A 20,162-nucleotide genomic window follows, 5' to 3' on the forward strand; every position below is an offset into this window, starting at 1 on the left:
TCCTGGGCTCTGCACACCTCCACTCCAATTAGTTACAAATGGAAGGGAACTGAGAGACAGAATTCCCCCCAGCTTTGCATTTATTAAAAGGTCACCAAGGAAATGTGATTTTTTTTTTTCCTGTGAACAGATATCAGAAGCTAATGAAATCTGAACTCAGTCACTGCTGTGTGCATCTTCTTTTCAGTCTTCCTTTAGAATTGAGCTTCCTGTCCCTTTCACAGGCTACTACAGACTCCCATATGTGCTATAGCAGGCAAGATTTAACAGGAGGGCTGAGGTTATGCACCTCTGCCTTCTTCCTACCCTACCTGCACTCAGTGTCACCTGGCAGCAGAATGACACAGAGTTCATCATCATCATAGTTTATTTTAGCACCTTTCCTGGTATAGACCCACAGGGAACATCTATGTGCATTCCATATATCCACACAAAGTACCTGCACTCATGTAGTAGAATCATAAAATCATTTAGGCTGGGGAAGACCTCCAAGGTCAGGCTCAATCTTTTTGTTAGGCTCAGGCAATGCTGATACCAATTACCTGTGTTTCGTGTTCTGCCTATAAGCAGAGGTAAATGTGCACTCACACACGTACACACAACCTTGTGCACACCTTCTTCCAAGCACAATCTCACATTTGCACACAGCCAGAATAAGCAAATCCATGGGAAAATCATAATCATGTACATCCTGTCACTCACCCATGCTGCAATCCCTACAAACCTGCATGCTCTGTCCCCAAGCACACACCCTTCCTGAACCCCACCTCTAGGAATGCAAGAGGTCTGGGAATCAATAACCATTTACAGCCCTTCAATCCACCACTGTCAAGTTTGTTCTCCCCTGTTTGCAGTGACAGACAAGCAGAGTAAAGATGCAGGACATCAGTATGCAGAGGAGGGGAGGTGGGCACTGTGTCAGCATAAAAAGCAGGAAGACACTGCTGAATCCAGTTGAGGTTGTTCTTGCCTCCTGCAACCAACTGAGCAGAGCTGCCACTGTCCCAGAAATCTCCTGCTTTATTCCCAGGACATCAATGCAGAACAGAACAGGGCAATAACCACAGGGCCATTTTCCAGAAATAACATAGCTGTACATGGGAAAATTCAGAAAGAATCCCATTCACCTGTTTCCAAAGCCTAAGAAATGACCTTAACCACATAAAAATGTGCTACATGATCAATATTATACCAAAATGCTCAATGCCATATCCTACAGAGGAGACAGCATGAAACTAAAAACACTTCAGGCACGGCAGGTCACCCTTAGAACTGTCAGGATGCTTTGCTGACCTTTTAAAGAGAATGAACATGCAAATGCAGTGCACCTAAAAGCAGTCAGTACCTCTAACAACGGATTTCAACCATCTTTGCAGCATCCAGAATAACCAAAAATCTAAGAGCATTCCCAGAGCCTGACATGAGCTCTAACCATGTACCTCTGCCACAGCCTCACCTGCAGAACCAGCATCTAAATATCCCAGAGCTAGTCAAGGTCAGCCCACAATATAGCCCTGAGTTTGCCACTATCTATATTCAGAGATCTCAATTCTGCATTACAAACAAATCCTATTATGCCAGGCCTGAATCTCTCCTGGGCAGAGACTGGCATTAATATAAATATAATTATGGTTGTTTAATAAATGTACAATGTCTGCCGATGTATCTCGTTAAATTACCCACAAGAGTGAATTTTGCATTAGTCCTGACAAGGCCTATTTTCAGAGCTGACATTTAATACCAGCTCCCAGTACAAATTATACTTCAGAGTACAAAAATCAATGGATTTGGTGAGAAGTAAATGTGTGAACCACAGAAGCAGTTTTGGTGGCTCGTTGCAGGTACCCAGCCTGTGCAACACCTTTACCTAGAGCTGATCAATCAGATGAGAAATTCAAGTCATTTCTGTGTATGTGGAGGTTAGCAGGGCTGTTCCTGACCCAGAAAAATCTTCAATGCTCTGACCCCTGGAAGTCCTTCCAATCATTGAACACACTGGCTTGATCAGAAAAATGACCTTTCTGTCGCTCTTTCCAAGCCAGCCTGAGCTCCACTTTCAGATCCCATTTATTTCATTCTCCCTCACTGGAAGAGACAGAAGGGCTGCTCTTAAAAGGTCATTAGAAAGTTGGTGTCCAGCTGCCTACTGCACACCCACATCTTTCATCTTGGGTGAAATGGTTCTGTCTGGTGGCACAGGCCACAGGGGTGACTTCAGGTGCCAATTCACCTGGTGTAGGAGAGCTGAAGGTTGGGAAGGAGTCACCAAGTAACTCAGGCTTGTTTGTTTGTGTTGTGTTCCAGGGTTGTCTCCCTTCCTCCCATCACTGCCAGCCAGCCAGGCATACATGCTCTGGGCCATCAGGGTTGTGCAGCCCTTCTCCCTAACTCACACAACAGATCCAAGCCTATTCCTCCTCAAGGCTAGAAAGAAAAATATGAGGAAGGCAGTAAAAATAGAACTGGATGTATAATGTAATGTAAAAAAAAAAAAAGAGAGGGCTAAAGTAAACACCATCAGAAATGCTAGATTCATACTCCATTGTTTTCATGTAGAGATAGCAATTCAAACCAAATAATCTCACTTGACTTTCAATTATCTTGCAAGATAAAATCATTTTATCAACTAGCAGCTTCCCCTCCAAACCAGAACAAGTCTCTGCACATTCTGCTGAGCAGTATCTTTTAAACAAATGACTAGTTTAAAAAAAAAAAGTACCTATGAGCAAATGCAAAGTGCCTCACGGATCCTGTGTCTAAAGAAAATCTATATATCTGTTCTAAATTGCATTTTATCAAGTAAGTGATCTCCAGCAGGACTAAGTTACTGGAAACTGGACAAAATTTCTAGGCCTTTTTTAGCCCTAGTAGTACACAGCTGTATTTCTCTCCCAAAATCATTTACAGTATCTTCCTGAAACTCATTATAAAACATCTTTTTCATTGTTGCTTTGTATGAATCTCTGATTCAATTTCATTGTGGAATTCAGTCATTACTTCCAGCACCCCCAAAGGAAACTTTCTGCTTTATTCGTAAAACTAAGAGGACGTGGGAAACAGAAAGAGATTTGGTGAGAAATGTTTTGAGAAAGATGCTTTGTCTAAGCCAAAACTTTGTGAGAGTATGACAGGATACAGGTGACCTTTCTCAGGAAGAGCTGCTCAGCTCTTGGGGGATGTTTTTGATCAGACCCCACAAGAAAAATATCCTTGCAAGTTGAGCTCCCTTCTTCCCTACAAGGGATGGAGGCTGTTCTATTTTAGGTGAGTGCCATTGCTCCTGGGTTGTGCAATTAAGTCTTTCTGGCTCAAGGAACATCTCATTATTTACACAAAATATTACAACCCTACATGAGAAGCAGGGACAAGTTCAACAAAAGACCTTCTAGCAATCTAAATCCTTGCTTTGAAGCAGGCAGACTGGAATCTGAGTTTTCTCCAGCCAAAAGAGGGTAGTGACCTGCTGTGTGATCAGCTGTTTTCAATTTTTGCAAGTTATTTTAAAAGGCTGTGTTTTCACCCTAGTGCAAAATGGGAACATTGGCTTGAAATATCAGAAGATTTCAAAGACAACACCTGCTTTCCCCAAGTACATATCAATATTTTTATCTTCTGTGGCAAAAGGTGCTGAGAAAGTGTTGACTATAGTGAGGATGACGAGAATGGAAAATAAGGCAAAGCATCTTCAGAGGTGTAAGTCGTAGCCCCAGCCTAGTAAGAATTTGGTCTGTTTAAATCCAATCCCTAAAACAAAAACATTTTACTAGGACTAAGCAAACAGCCAACAGAGTAGAAAGTTTCCCATTTCTGGGTCAGAAATAACAAACCGAATAACTGTCTTATAAGTGCCAATCCATGGCAGATAGAAAAGTTTGTGAAAAGAAACAGTTTGTTCCCTTTGCTCTCAGTCCACTGACCTAATAAATCCCAGAGGAAGAAATGATAGGGCAAAGATAATCAGCATTTAGTATCATCATTAGTGAAAACACCCAGACAAGAACCATAATCTTTGAAAAGATTAACATGGTAATGGATGGAAAAAGAAATGCCTCTAACAAATTAAAGACACTATTTTAATAAAGGCATCTGTTTAAAAATCTCATCCATGCAATAATTTCCATAGTAGTGTTCCAGAACTTATTTTCTGGTGATGGTCTCAAACACTGTTCTAAGGACTGCCATGAATTTTTATCTTCTTATATCCATTTCCAACATTACAATGGCTCATGTCTATTTTCCCTATTCTCTTTGTTCAGGGACAATAAATCTATGCTATCATTTTTTACAAGATTATTTTCATGAGCCACATTTAGGGAAATGACCTCTACTCTTGTTTACTCATTACATTCAGAAATGCTAGTAAATTAGTGCTAACAAAGAAACTGAGACTGAAATAACAGAAATGTGCCTCACTACAATCAATCATGTAGATTTTTCACCAGTATTATGAGTCACTGTCCTCTACACTAATTATCACTTTCTTTTTCCTACTCAACCAGCATCATTTTTAACAAAACATATCCTTAATTCTTGATATAGAGAACTGTGTCTTTTTGGATATGTAACAAAATGCTTTTTTAGAAAAGGACTAAATTTCTATTCATAATACTTCAATTTTTTTTCCTCTTGTGGACTGCTTTAACTCTAATATATCTTCAGCTCTGAAAAATCACCCTTATTAAGAAAAAAAAAATATACAAGAAAATGTGTTAATAGGAACCCTGTCCCCTGCCCACATTAAATGTAATTGGGTCATGATCACTGGTGTCTAGGTAACCACAAACTCCCACAACAAAGATTAATTCATCATTTCCTCTTACAAAGTAGACCAAAATAGAACTGCAGTAGATACTACATCTTTTGTGTTACAAATTAGTCATCTGTAATGTTTGGAATCATTAATAGTATTTACTGCTGCCACACGAAACCTCAAGTAGATCTCACCCAAGCTGAAACCCATGGCTACACATTTACTCTTTCTGCATGGAATACAAGTGCTTCTGAGGTAGCTTATCCCATTTTCTGGTTTAATTCAGTGTGCCAAGGAGGATCATTTCCTAGCCTTTGCCATCCTACCTGCACTATGTAGACCTGAATTGTCAGTAAATGAAGATGCAGCACACTGCCACTCCCCTCATCCCAGCCAGACATGCTGCTGCCTTTTCTGTCCTCCCCAAGCAGGGAGCAGACCAGAAGCTGGAGGTGTTTAAATTCAAGAATTTCCAATATTTTCCTAGCAGGTTCCAGAGCAGCCAGTTAAATTACAGCTTATCAACAGAGATGATCTTTCCATTAGGCTTGCTCATTATTCTTTAGCAGTAGTGTGGAGACATTTGAGCAATTATTGCACCTGCAGTTTTCCCTGCACTGGTTCAGCTTATTTATGACAGGGTGTTTGAGTTTTAGTTGCATTTGTTTTCCTAGGGCTTGCCCCCCTTCCACTTCATGAAAGTTTACTTTTCTTCCAGAGTGCAAGGGATCCTCATCCACGTGATCTCCCTGAGCATTGGAACACGGCTCACTTCTCCAAAAATGGTCTTCTGCTTCAGATCACTTTATGCAACCAATAATCATCTTTCATTCCTCCCTTGACTAAAAAAACCTCTTAAAAACTCTCTGGTAAAATCACCAAGATTTTTGTCCTTCCTTTTCACCAAAAGCCCTGAAGAATCCTATCATATAGAACTCCACCTATTTCTCTGCCATCTGCTCCCAAAATGCATCATCCAAGCGTGCCTTTGCATCTCACACATCTGGTCTGGACAGACAATGCAGTGTCATGTTGTGCTTGTGTTTAATCCTCTGTCCACTCCTGCTAAGTGAGGCTCACTTATGACAACCACTTGGTTGAAAATATCCCAGTGGTTGTTTGTTTTGCAGCAAAAGACATTCAGAGATATCCTTTTAATTCTCTAGAGAAGAGTATCACACAACAATAGCATTGAATGTCTCTGAATTCTCTTTCTTCTCTTGGCTGCCAGTAACCAACTTTATTATTATTATTATTATTATTATTATTATTATTATTATTATTATTATTATTATTATTATTATTATTATTATTATTATTATTATTATTATTTCTACTATCTTCAGCCTTGTCAGGTCTGAGCCTTCCCTGCTTATGACAAATATGCAAATGATTTCTGAATTGTCCCCAGTATCTGCATCTCTGCACATTGCATGCTGTGCCAAAATGTCTCTTTCTAGACCACATATCTTCACTTGTAGATCTCCCACCATCTGGCAGCACATGTATTCCTCAGACAAAAATTAGAATGTAACACATCCAAGGCAGATCACAGCAGGTTTTTGGGGTTTTATTTCATCATGCATATGCAGTATGCAATGCAGGGTCTTACCTAAAGATAAGCCATAAAACTTCAAATTCCATCCCAAACTCTCCTGCTAGGCTTATCAGCTTCTGTCTCATCTGGCATAAGCATACCCCCACTTCACAAGTTTATCACACACAGAAGAACACATTTCTACTCTGGTATTCAAAACTAAAGTGTTTACAATTTAGTTTGGCTTAATTTACTTTAGAAATGAGTTAAGCCAAATTTAATTAAGGCCACCTTAATTCTGCTTCAGAGTGTTGACATGGAGCTTAATGTGGTTTAGCACAAGAATTTCCACTTGCACCTTTAGCTAATTCAGAGGCACTTTCCTGCATGCTCTGATATAGACAAACTATTAAAGAATTAAGCATGTTTAATTAATTATCAAAAAAGACTGAAAGGTCACTTAGGTTGCATTGTGTAAATACCTTCTAGAGAACAAACTCTAAGTTACTAAAGGTCTCTCTAAACTAGCAGAGAAAAACAGCACAAATGCGGCTAAAACATCAGGCAGATGAATTCAAATGAGAATAAGGCAGTCATATTTAACAGTAACTGACACCTAGAAAGTGCCAAGGGACCAGATAGATTTCCAATCCTGTGATATTCTCAAATCCAGCCTGGATATTTTTCTGTTTACACAAATACAAGTTAACAGGCTTTGTACAAAGCCGCCTGGGTGAAGCCCAAAGGCTTATCATGTACAAGAGGTCAAACCAGAAGAACTAACAGTCTCATCTAAGCATCAAAGCTTCATGAATTTGTTATTAAAATTCTGTTTTCAGTGCTTAATACCCTTCCCAGCAACTGCAGCCTTCCCTGCTACAAGACAGGCTGCACCTGGACATGGCAGAGGAGGGCAGGAGCACAGAGCTCCCTTTGCTCTTGCTATGACTGGAATATTTTTGAAGTCTTCAGTCCAGACTTGAGACAGAATTACAGAAAGGCAGAGAGGCTGTGGAGCTGTGCTGCACAGAACACTGTTATCATGCCCAAGGAGCTGCAGTAGGAGCAGAATTTCCAGATGTGGACTCTTTCAATTCCCACCCTCTCTAGCCGGCAGAGCTGACTCTGACTCAAGGACAAGCCCACCACCCAGCACAGTTTGCAGACACACAGGCATTATTTATGATTCTTGAAGTACCAGGCAAGGGCACATGTTCTAATTTACACAAAAAAAAATATATCAGCACTTGGTCAATAGGAAAGAATTTAGTACTGTTAATGCAGAGAAATAATAATCAGATCTGCTATACTGGGAACCTGGAAACCATTTTTGTGGTACAAGAAAAATAGAGAAAAGATAATAATTAGTAAAAGAGCTCAGCATACCGAAAAATAAATAAATCAGAATTGGAAACAGAATGAGGAAATGAACCAAACAGACAAGAGCTGGGTGGACCCAGGCTGTATCTGCAGATTTGGAGACTGAAGAGAATGAACAGACCATCCAGTGTGATTTTAGGGGAGACCAGAACAGGGGACCTGGATAACACAGAAGATAACAGAGGCATGAGGATGGCAGTCAGTGTGGATACAGAGCTGACAGACAAGCAAACTGGGAACTCCTGCAGCTGTGGGAAGCACATTTTACAAGGATACAGAAACCAGCAAAAGGAAGATTAGATTTCAAAATATAGTTTATGCTTAACTACAGATGGCATATACATATTATGGGCATCAACTGGTAGAATGCACTGCTGCAGGAAGCCCTGTCTGATAAAAGATTACAAAAGAGAATGAAAAAGTCACATAATTATTCACAGAGACTGTAGCTCATTATTCCAGGTTTTGAAAATGATAATCAGGGCTCATGCTGTAGTGTATGAAGCAGAGGAGAGGCGGGTCAGGCTGGTAGGATTATTTCCTTCCTGTGTCTTAGTGCAATTGGATCAGTTGCCTTACAGGCAGGTTTTGTTTCCTTCAGAGCCATGAGGAAACAGTGTCTGCATAAGGCAGGATACCTGATTATTTGGACCAGTGATCTGATCCAGCATGGCAAATGTTATGTTCCTAAGAGGAAAGAAATTTGTCTTTACAGAAAATCCTGTAATCAAAAACTTTGAACTTTAAATGCTTCTAAGATTCCATGCATAGTCAAAGGCATACATGGCTCTTTTAGCCTGTGCTTTTCCACCTACCCATTCTTATTTTCCATGCCTGAGGAGTTCATGATTAGACTAGGAGCTTCATCAAAGGGCAATTTTCAGCTGCCAAATAGATTTGTACAATAAATCCACACGGGGCCAGATTAACAAGCAAGAGAGACATCAGAAATCAAAAAGCTTGCTGCTGTAATTCCCCAGAAAACTTGAAAGGATGATGTGCAATGATATTTGGGCTTTTAAATGGGCGCCATTGAAATGCTGCAGTTAGTTTTCATTAGGAATGTTGCTTTTCTATTCCTTATCCTTCCCAAGAGGTTTGTCTTTAGAAGACTGAGATCCCATGGACACATTCAAGGTCATGCCATTCCCGATTTCTTAGTGGACTTCAAATAAGACAGTAACATTTCATCCAGAAAAATCACATGTGTGTGTGTGACTGCAGTTGTCTGATTTGTCAGAAAAATATTTTAAATAGAAAATGAAAAATAATCTTTAAACATTGAGTTTGCTTTATTTTTATACTTTTTCTGTTTGCTGTAATAACTTTTACTGTGAATGTAGTTAAGGCTCTAACATCTGAAGTCAAACCAGGTCCTCAGCTATGCCCATAAACTGAATAAACACAATTCAGAGATTAGCCTGACCATAAATTGCTAGGCATTTTTCAGCCTTCTGGCACTACAAAAGACTGTTTGACTTCTGAGCATGACAGCACTGATTTTAATACTAGGAGAGCTTGTTCCTCCTTGCAGCACATGGCCAAACCTACTCCCTCAATCACAAGGTGACAGCATTTGTTGTTTTTATGTCTCCACATGAGTACACTGGTTTTGTTCATTTTCAAATAGGGACACAATAGCAGTCACTTGTCAGCAGGGTGAAAATATGGAGGTGAGCCATTGATTCATGTCTTGTTCCCTCACAAAATGCAATTTCTTCTCCATGCAACCCCAAGTGCAATAGCAAATAGCTTATTTTGCTTCAAGTGCCTGGGCTGCCCAGATTGGTAATGTCAAAACCTGGGATTCTTCCATCAAGTCCTGTTCTCTCAAATTCTGGAAGATGGATATGACAGGACACTTGCACTTCTGATTCTGTGCAGTCTTGTTGCTCATCCACTTTATAAAGAAACAGTTTGATAGCCCCTGTCAGTACCTATCAACTCCTTTCTGGAGTACAGCTTTGGAATCTGGGAAGACTGGCTTGCAACCAAGTATCTGGGGGAGTGCAAAAGCAGCTGAGGGGGAAAAATCCCATAAAAACCCCAGAAACATCAGTTGTTTACAACACACTAGGGAAAAAAAAAAAAGAAATCTAAAGATCAACATTCAAGACAAGCATTATTCAAGATGATGCCTGTTTTCCACTCCCCAGCCCCATGGAGCTTGCTATGTCTGTCCCTAGGTTTAACAAAAAGCCAACTACCAGCTAGGACACACCAGTAACATTGCAAACATCATAAGCAGTGAAAGGAATGCAGGAGATTTCCAGGATTTGTTGGAATAAGCTCCCCAAGGGTGAGTCCCAAGCTGAAGGAGTAAACAGCAGAGCTAATACAAGTGTATGACAGTGGAAAAGGGTGGGCCAAAAAAGAGGTACATGACAGGTCTGCTTTTCTATTCTACATTCCAGCCATGCCCACTGGATCTCAACAGGGCTGGATAACTCCCAGCATTGCAGAGTCAAATCTATTATGATCTCGCCTCTGTTGTCATATTTTATTGTGCTGTAATTTAACCATATGGCATGGGACGTCTTCTCAAGGTCATAGCAAATTAGGGATACAGCTGGCTCAACATCTCAGGAGAAACAATTATCAAAATAAGATGTGAAAAATTAATTGAGTATCTTCATTCATGATCCAGTTATCACCAGTGACCATCTTGGTTCATACATACAAAAAAGAAATTATTTCCAATATATCTTTCCTTGGGTGCTCAGCAATACTAAGGAATAAAATATTATTTCCCAATGCTCCTGATAATTCTTGCATTGGGTTTTAGTGCTTCCTGGGTGTTCTGGGGACAGGGAGGCTAAAGAAAGTCCTGTACTGTTCTTCCCCAGAGTCTTTCTCCCCTGTTTCAAGTAGCAGTGTGAGTTCAGGCACAATGGAACATTCCTCCATCCCCCAACCCTCAGATCTTGCAGCCCAGGAGCAGCAAAGCAGATGGCCTGAGCAGCAGCTGAAACCCACTGCAGCAGGTGCTGGGAAGGACTTTTTCCAAAATGTCTTTCAATGCAGCATCCATGGGACACCTCACCAGATGGGCCAGAGCAGGCAGCCACCCCTGTAGTGACTTCTTGAAAGAGTTAACGAATCATACAGTCGTGGTAAGAAAACATTTGTTTGTTTGTTTTACAGCAGCAAACTCTGCCTGCTGGACTGAGGGACCAGGCTTTTCCAGAATCATTCACAAAGCACCAACATTTGGCAAATGTGGAAAGAAGGGCTGAGTGTTCTCAGTAAAAACTTTAATACAGTTATACTAATGCCAGAAAATGAGTTTTAACCCTGTATAGGGTTGGAAATCCCCAAAACAATTCCCCTGTCAGAAAAAAAACCAAAAACAAACCAAACAAAAACAAACACAAACTCCTCACCGCAAACAAACAAACCCAAAAAACAAACCCAAAAAACAAACAAACAGAAATAAGCCTTTTTCAGATGTAATGATAAGAAAAATGACCCTACTCAATAACTGATCTTTTCCAAAACAGCAAGGTTGAACTGGCTCTGCAATGGATAAGGAAATGGGAAAACAGAGCATGGAGACCAGCATTACCTTCTTGAGAACTTTACATACTAACTTAAATGCATACAAATAGCCCTCCCATATGCCAACATTGAGCACCTCAACAAAAATAGCAGATGGCAAAAACATCCATGACTTTTGGAAACAGAGATGGTATTTACACCTCATATAGTACTAGTCATACCTGTCTTAATACAACTGTTTTATTCCCCATCAAGAAAGATGAGATCTGCTGGGGTGGATGGTCCTAGAGACAAACTCAGGTTTTCATGTAGATATAAGGCCCAAAGAATCCTTACAATGTTCTGTAATTTGCTTTTCCAAACAATCAGAGAGCTAAAATCAACACACCTTCAAACACGTCTGAGTGCAGTTAAGATGTGATTTCTCACTTAGCATCCTGTCAAATAATAAAACAAACAGACCAATAAAAAGCACTTAACAAGGGGAAATATGCCTGCAGTTAATTTAAGAATTTCATATGAGAACTTCGTAGATTTAAGTATCTACAGGAAGGACAAACACCCACCATCTCCTGATTTGTTTGCTCAGAAACCCCTTCTCTCTTCTTCCCCCACTTCTTAAATACCATTAGTCCCTACAAAGCTCCATGAAGTGAGGCCCACAAGCCTAAAAGGTACAATTAGAATATCTTACAAAGTGAATCAGCAATCAGTTAGTGCAAGGGGTGGGCGGAAATAACAGAGGCAGGAAAATAAAGCAAATAGGATGCAAACTTTTGCCTTGGGTAACAACTTAAGAAAAGGGAAAAAACAACAGCCTTAATATGAAACATCAGTCCTTAGATTAATATTAGATAACGATTTTTTTTTCCTATACTTTTCTTGCTGTTACAGCTGCTCCCAATTTGAGCCACTTTGGACCAGAAGTGGAAGGAGACTTATCAAAAAGAAAAAATTATTCTTTCTTTTTCTCAGCATCTGCTTTAGAATGAGATCTCTAGAGCACTGAGGGTCAGCTAAAAAACACATGTTTTAGAGATTTTTTTTTTAATAAAAGAAGCTTTTGAATGCTTTTGAGACTTACTCATACTCAGGAAAAGAATAGCTCTGGGGCACAAAAGAAATCAGAAATGGCAAAGAGTCTGTAAGACTTGCAAAGATGATGTAATCATTTTCCAGAAATGTACACCAGAAAGCATAGAATATACCCATCCCATTTCTTTATTTTTTTCTGTCTACAGCTACTTATCAGACATGATTTAGGGCAAGAATATTGCTGAAATAATTTTTGTTTGTGGCTGAATACTGGCGACAGGCCAAATTAAAATTATTTGTAAGTTTCTGCACCAGACTTCCAATTACAACAACAATATACAGCTTACTGGAGAACAGAAGCAGCACTATGTGACCTGCAAACTCCATCAAAACAACTCAGTTTATGACTATTAACTGTAATAAACCTCTTATGAATAAAAGATACGTAAAAATTCCTCACAGAAATTTGGTAAGTAATCTTCAAAAGTAAGAGAGATATAGAAAATATTTAATTGTGTACTGATAATTATGAAAAAATAGAGCTGCAATTCAGTGGTCAATCATATATGGGTAACAATTTGGCTCATCTGGGCAGAAAGAGATCAAAACAGAGCAGGCCTCTTCTGAAGGATGAGAAAGAGGGGAGGCTTTCATCTTGGCATATTCCTTTAGTTCAGCCAATCTTCCATGGCAAATACTTCATCACTCATTTCAATATGTCAGCCCATGCTGGTCAGGCTAAAGGGGATGGATAATATTAGATCTTCTAATTAAACGAACTCTCACCACTTCTGTCCAGCAAAGATTTTTTTGAATTAATATCAAGAGTGTCTTATGAACATATGACCACACTGCTCAGTGCTGAAGTCTCCAGTTCCATCCAAAGGGATGGCTTCTTCCTCTAATCAAGTCCTATGAGAAAATTTGGGTTTATTCAATTCCTCTGACTCAGAAGAATTAAAATGGACAGAAAAGAAAAATTCTTATTTCTCAGCTCTCCCAAAAGCTTTCTTCAAAGACAGCCTCATATCAGTAGTAAAATCTCCTTCACAGGACACTGTCAAGATACCTGCAATAATTTTAAAACTCATTTGTTCATTTGTTTCTCCTTGTTGTTTATAATCCATTTGAAGCAAAAAGCTAAAATCTATTTCCATTAGTTCCCCAACTCCTCCATCAGGCACACCATGCCAAGGAAACCACTTTTCCAACATAACATGTACACAAAGAGCATGAAACTCGATTTTTTAGATTAGGTGTATGACCAAGACATGGTTTGGAATTCAGGTGTACACCGTGGCACTAAAAGTATTAACTTGGAGGATGATGGATGCAATAATGAATGGAGTAGCACAGTGGAATATGCTATGGAATATTATATATACCTAATTAGCAGGTGAGGTAATGAGGAATCAGGAAGAATGGTGAAGGAGTGTGACATGACAGAACAGTAAATCTTCCTGGGTCATGGCTCTACCTGCACTCAAAGCTCCTCCCAGCACAGCCTTGCATTCAGACTTTTCAGAACCAAAGATGAGAAGGGGGCTCTGTATCCCATAAAATGGAGGCAGAAATTGAAATCAAGTTAAGCTGGAGGGGTAAAACCTCCAACGAGGGACCTGTGCAGACAATCATCATGTGAGCAAAGAAATGATAAGGGGCTTATCATTCTATTATTAATATTTTCTGGTTTGACCACCGGGTTGCAAACCAGCAGAAAAAGGAGGCAAAATTCACTGTGAAACTTTGTTACTTCGTTTTTAGCAACTTTCAAATGGAGATAGGGCTCCTCGAAGATTGAATTGGGCAATCCAGACAAGATGAAAAAGAGTTTGGATATTTTACCACCTTCTTTTCTTGTTCCTAGGTTGAACAAAACCTTAGATAAGATCAATAGTTTCTTTAGTTTTATGTTTCAGTTCCTTAAGGGTAGTTGGCTTATTGCATTTCCATTGATCACACAGACAGGGAGATTCGTCAGACAAACCATCTCTTTTCTCCTTTCATTTCCATCCTCCTCTCCATTTGAAATCAAATGACTTTTAAAGAAAGCTGGGGTCACTATTGTTTCTCATTTACATATCAATAGTACTCAATTCCTGCCCTTCTGTCACTAAAGTATTTTAAAATTTCAGTCCAAGAGAGGGGACACACATTCCAAGGGAAAAACTCTTACAGCTTTTTTATCAGGGAAACTAAGTTTTGGTTTACCTCAGCCCTTCCTTGACCTGAGATGAATGAGGTACGCTCACCAGCCTTGTGTAATTAATATTTTAACCTCTTGAAGCCTCTCTACAGCTTTCTTGTTCTTACTAAATCCTTTGGGCAATCCCCATCAGATACCTCTGTACAGCTCCAAGTGCCGTACCTGTGCTCACATCCAGCAAAGCAGCTGCTTCAATGAATTCATTTCTTGAATTGAAAAGAGAAAAAGAGCTTGAAAGTTGGAAAAAAGCTAAAGACCAGGTCTGGTGCTCTCTAATAGAAGTCTGACCACTGATTCACTGAATGATACTCGACTTGGGAGCCTCTGCTGCATTTAACAAGATGTTTTAAATCCTAGCTGCTGTTTGTACTTCAAGGTGTAAAAGTAACGAAACATAAGGGTGTGCTTGTCCAGGGGAAATTCTGGATATATCCCTACAGGGAGATCAGTCATATGCCATTGGAAAACTGACTCAATGATCCACAGTTAAACAAATCTTCCAAACCAAATGTCAGAAAGCCTTAAGTATAGAATGTTGACATCTTCTGCCTGAGAATTAGTGTCATTCTATTGCTTGGACACACATCCAACTTCATGGTCCAAGAGTGAGAAACTTGTGTTGCAGCCACTAGAAAAACATGACCTCTTATGTAATTAATTTACAGTTTACAAGAATGATTTTAGGGCTCCAAGATACTGATGAAGTAGCTTTGGCTTGACAGATGGAAGCTGAGGATTAAATGGTATTTATGCAACAAAATCTTCAGTTCAGTCTGTCAATTCCACACACTTATTAATCCACTTGTTGGAGCATGTAAATAGGACCAACTCTAAAGACTACTAAAAAGAAGAGGAAATAGCTTATAAGTATCCACTTTCTGGAAGAAATACTGTATGTATTTATATACAGCTCCAGAATAATCAACATAAGAAATTATATTCTATTTTGATACTATCAAGTTGGGTACTTAATGCATTAGGAAAAAATAGTGGAAATACTTTAAATCTGCCTGAATCACAGAAGCTGCAATAAGTGTTTGTATTATCCTTATAACAGAAAAATGGTGAAGGAATCATTCATAATGGAAATATTTATGTATCCTCCATCTTTGAGATAAATCATAACCCTAAACAAACAAACAAAAAACCAAACCAAAACAAAAATCTCCACCAACTCAATAAACCAGAAACAAATATGTGACCTCATAAGCACAACCCACTGATCCAATTAAGATTCAGCTTTTCAAAGCATTCTTAATGGAAATTTCAGAATTGCTTTAGAGCTTTCAGACCTCTTTGAGAGCCATGGGAAGATTGGATTCCCTCGCCAGTCACAGCTCTCATACCTGAACTTGCTCTTGCCCTCAGTGGCTGGTTGTGGCCCTGATCAGTGTCAACAAAGAGGACAAGAAGCAACATAAAAAATAATTTCATACATTTTAAGAGATTTCTCTTCCTACCATTTTAAGCATCTAATGACACACATGAAACAAGTTTGGTTAAAGGCCTCACATATGCTGATGGAGAGCAAGTCACTAGATATTGATAAAACTGATGTGTCAATGGTTTTAGATCTTACTGTGGTTATCTAAGAAATCAGTGAAATCCTCCTCTACAGAGATCATTTGGAGCTTTGTCATTGATTTCAGTCAAAGTAGATTTCCCCCACTGTCTAAAAAGATTCAAACCCACTCTCTTGACCTGTGGTGCCTATTAAAAAGCCATTAGCACTTCTCAGGAGTAGGGAGTGTTAGATATAATTGGCCTGGGCATTGCACTCTCTTGATTTTAACTGTCTGCCATTTTTTAATTCTGCCTTTCCTCTCCTGGAATTGATGTGTGTATAGTAGAGCATAGTTAAATCAGCAGCTGAATACTTCCTCCTACATTCTACAGAGAGGTAAAAGGATTAGTATAGAGCTTACAAAGATAATAATTTGAATGTCTTATTAATTAATTGTTATTTGTAATAATGGCTCTTTCCTTAAGGGTCTTTCAGGATCCTTAACTGCTTATTAATGTTGTACAGATAAGGATTGCTCCCTAGTGGAAGAAATGAGGTGAAATGTAGAAGCCTTTCAAATGAAAGCAACAGGTTTGGAATAAGAAAAAGCAAAAAAAAAAAATCATTTGAATCAATGGAGAATTATGATCACTCAAATACAATTACCTGACTTTATCCTGTATGCTTAAAAATTGCCAGGAGATCTCCCAGACTGATGCCTGATGCATTTGGTACAAGTACAGCCCTTCCTACCAACCTCATCTGATGTGGAATTCTGGTCTGTCTAGATCACAGTCTCAGGCATATCTTGAATTCATTGACATCTGTCAAAAGTAGCCTTAGACTGACTACCTCTGCCTGTCAGGAACAGGCAACTCCAAATGCAGGATTTTCATGGAGGCTCTTAAATTTAGCCATTTAGGTGATTGCTCAGGCAGGGAGCTTGTACCAATGAGTGAGCATTCCAGTTAATTGCCTTAGAATTAGGCTCAAAAGTGTCCATATGACCTGCCAGAACTTTTATTACAAGACTGTGAAAGCCCTTGTAAGGATAAGTCCCTATATCATCCCCAAAACACTCCTTTCTTCAGCTCAGTGCTTTTGGCTGCAGACTGGAGTTTCCTTTTATTTCCCTGCTGAATGAAACCTCAGAGAGGGACTCTACTTTCTTGGCACTGAAGGTAATAGAATGAGGGGTGAAAGAACGAGATTCCCCAGAAAAGAAATTCTGGCTCCATGGGCCTGGAGAGAGCTCAGCAGTGGCCATCTCCTCTATCCAAGCTCATGAGATGTGCATTAGGAGGGTGGCAGAGGGTGTTTTGAAAGGTTTACTCACTCTGTAGAGTCCGTGGCTGCAGCTGCAGTAGGTGCCTTCCATGGTGTAGCTCCTGAGCACCCCCATTTCCTTCCACACCACCACACGGGCCGTCGACGCCCGCGACTTCTCCACCAGGAAGCTGCAGCTGTTCATGACAAATGCAGGGGCCACTTTATCCAGGATTTTGGGAAGAGTCTGTGAGAAAATGAATTGCACAGATGCGCACGTGTTGATATCATGCACACGCATATACACAGAGATCTGTGTTTCAGCATGTCCACAATCAAATCTAGCCATAGGTACTGAGAGCTCCAACTGGTGCGTTACCTCCATCCCATGTCAAACCCTCAGATTCTAACATTTGTTTCATTCCAAAGACTAAAATGCAAAATTTCTGTGGACTTGACATGTCTCACTCCAAATCAAACATTTGTGCACCAATAGTTTGGGTGAAGTGCTGAAGTCAGTTTTGTTCTCAAGCTGCTTCAACCAACGTACACCTTCTTGTTGAGCTGCCAAGAGCCACAGCACAGTACCTGACATCCCTATTCTCCCCTCTCCAGCTCTATTATATCTCCTCCCACCATAAATCCAGGGTCAGACAAGGGATTGAGCCATGGGAGGAATTTTGTCTGAAGCTGGTATAGAGCAGAGAAAGGGGGTCTGTTTCCTCATAGAACGTCACACATAATAATGTGAAAATAAAGCTCAGCATTTAACTAACTTGCATTGTGAAACAAACCAAAATATTCTCTTCCAGGTCCAGACAATGTATTGCATACAGTTCACTTAAAGAATCACAATAAAAAGTAATAATAAAACCAGTAAATATTACATTTTGGCCCTGAGTGATTTTCTTACTTTCAAAATCATATTTCCCAACAAAGTCTATAAACACGCCTGAAGTATCAAATATTCCATCAGTGAAGAGGCAACAATTACTTAGTCATTACAGAGGGCTAAATGTGTTATTTTTATACTCCATAAAAATAGGCAACAGCTACATAGAGCACACCTAGTTCTAATGAATAGACTGGACCATTAGATACACACACATGCCTGTGGGTTATGTCTGTGTGTGTCTGAACTTCAGTGCTGCTACACCAACCACAACATGTGCCAAAACACCATTTGATCCACCTAGAGGAGACCAAGCAAAATTAGAATGTTCATTCTTTCTTTTATGGCAGTTTTCTTAAACACCTGAACTGTAAGGAATCCTCCAGAAGGAGTTCCCACATATTGCTAAGTGGCATTTACCCTTGAATTTCATTCAGTTTGGGTAGTGAAAACTAACCAGCTAATTTCATTTTCCAGTAACCTTCAGCTTCCCCAATTAATTCTGGGGAATTGTAGTTCTGTTCTTTTGGGCTTTACTTCACATCACTGTATGGAAATATTTGATTTGAAAGTGACTGAACAATGTTCTTTCCTAAAACATGCTTGATATGAGTGATACATATTTAGTCTAAACTACTTTACAAAATCTCTTGCAAACTACTTAACCATACATATCTTTCATTTATGCATTTATCATTTTTCAGTGTATTTTGGCTGCAGCCATCACTGGACTCCTCCAGTTCCATGAAGTCCATTTTTCACATGAAAAAAGTGAAACAGAGAAAACTAGAACAAAGCAAAGAACTTCACTTTAAATCTGAGACCACCTCAAGCCTCAATCTTAAGTCAAGATCTCCAGTGTGTTACTAAGAGCTGCAGCACTCTCTTTCCTGTGGGCAGACTGAACAGAGAAACCTTGAAAATTCACTTCTTGCCTTTGATAAAGCATCCAACATTTCTGCACTGCCTTCAGCCTGCTACTTGCTGCACAGAGATCACAAAATTGTATGGGTTCATGCACAGTTTCCAGGTTTTCCTGGATTTTGACTGAGAAGTAATTGAAAATATGCAGCAGAAGCATAGCACAACCATGAGACCCAGTTAAACTGTATGTGAATTGTATGTGCCCTTATCTGAACCCACACACAAAATTTTGTAAACTTATCACATCAAATACAATAATCAGAACCCTAATCCAGTTTAGTTTTTTAGAGCAATTCAAATTATATGCATAATCAATCTTTTACTTTTAATTAAATAAAAATACTGGCAGGTAACAGTAATGTCTCTGTACACAGGACTCATTTAGAAGCATTAGCAAACCCAAATTTAATATTCTTTTCATTTTGCCAGCATTCGCTGGATTTCACACTAATGGCTCTTTCTTCTCTATTGATTCTTCTCATTAATTATCTTTCAATAATATATTTTGTGTGAAAACACATCCCTTTAAAGGATGCTTTTATGATAGTGCAGCAGTGTGACTGTGTTGTCTCTCAGCAGCTGGATTTATCATGTGTGGCAGCAAAGGAAGCTGCTCCACTTCCACTGGACCCTGTCCATAAACCTCCAATCCCATTCCAAAAGAATCCAGTTATATTTCTTTACTAATGTCCCAGCAGAGATTGCTGTCAAAGGGGCCTGGAATGTTTATCAAAAGGTTGGGATTATGGTGCCAATGCTGTGCAAGTCACCCAAGGCCACCAAATATTAAAGGCAGGGAGGACTCTGACTGTACATTGCCAAGGGCTACAGCTGAATCTATAACGTATGAGGCCAAGGCTCTTCCAAAACCCATAACTTTCTTGAGGTATTTGGTTTCTGTTCCTGTGGGGAAAAATCAATCACGGAGGCCAGATTAATTCCCATTACCTAGAGGAGGCAGGAGAGAAGGCTGTGCAAACAGGGCAAGGCAGCAGCTCTGAGCCAGGGCTGGAACTGCAGATGTGTCCCTGTACAGACCCAGCCTCCCCAGCCCAAGCAGGGAGAGGGTGATCCATAGGCTGGGTCTGCAGCAGGCACCCACCTCCCATTTTGTGCAAAAACAAGGATTTGTGCCATAAAAACCTCCCTTATGGGCCACTGCAGAGTGCT

The 20,162-nt window shown here is 39.7% G+C and overlaps 1 protein-coding gene across 1 annotated transcript in view; it reads right to left on the bottom strand.

Moving 5' to 3' along the window:
- The window catches only part of AGBL1 (AGBL carboxypeptidase 1), a 245,936-nt gene that overhangs the window by 100,205 nt on the left and 125,569 nt on the right, over positions 1-20,162 (bottom strand). Inside the window, exon 21 of the mRNA XM_054516258.1 lies at positions 17,247-17,423. Within this exon, the coding sequence (XP_054372233.1) occupies positions 17,247-17,423 (177 nt within the window). The remainder of the gene's footprint in view (positions 1-17,246; positions 17,424-20,162) is intronic.

Source organism: Molothrus ater, chromosome 13 (assembly GCF_012460135.2).
Source record: "Molothrus ater isolate BHLD 08-10-18 breed brown headed cowbird chromosome 13, BPBGC_Mater_1.1, whole genome shotgun sequence".
In the NCBI taxonomy this organism is placed as follows: Eukaryota; Metazoa; Chordata; class Aves; order Passeriformes; family Icteridae; genus Molothrus; species Molothrus ater.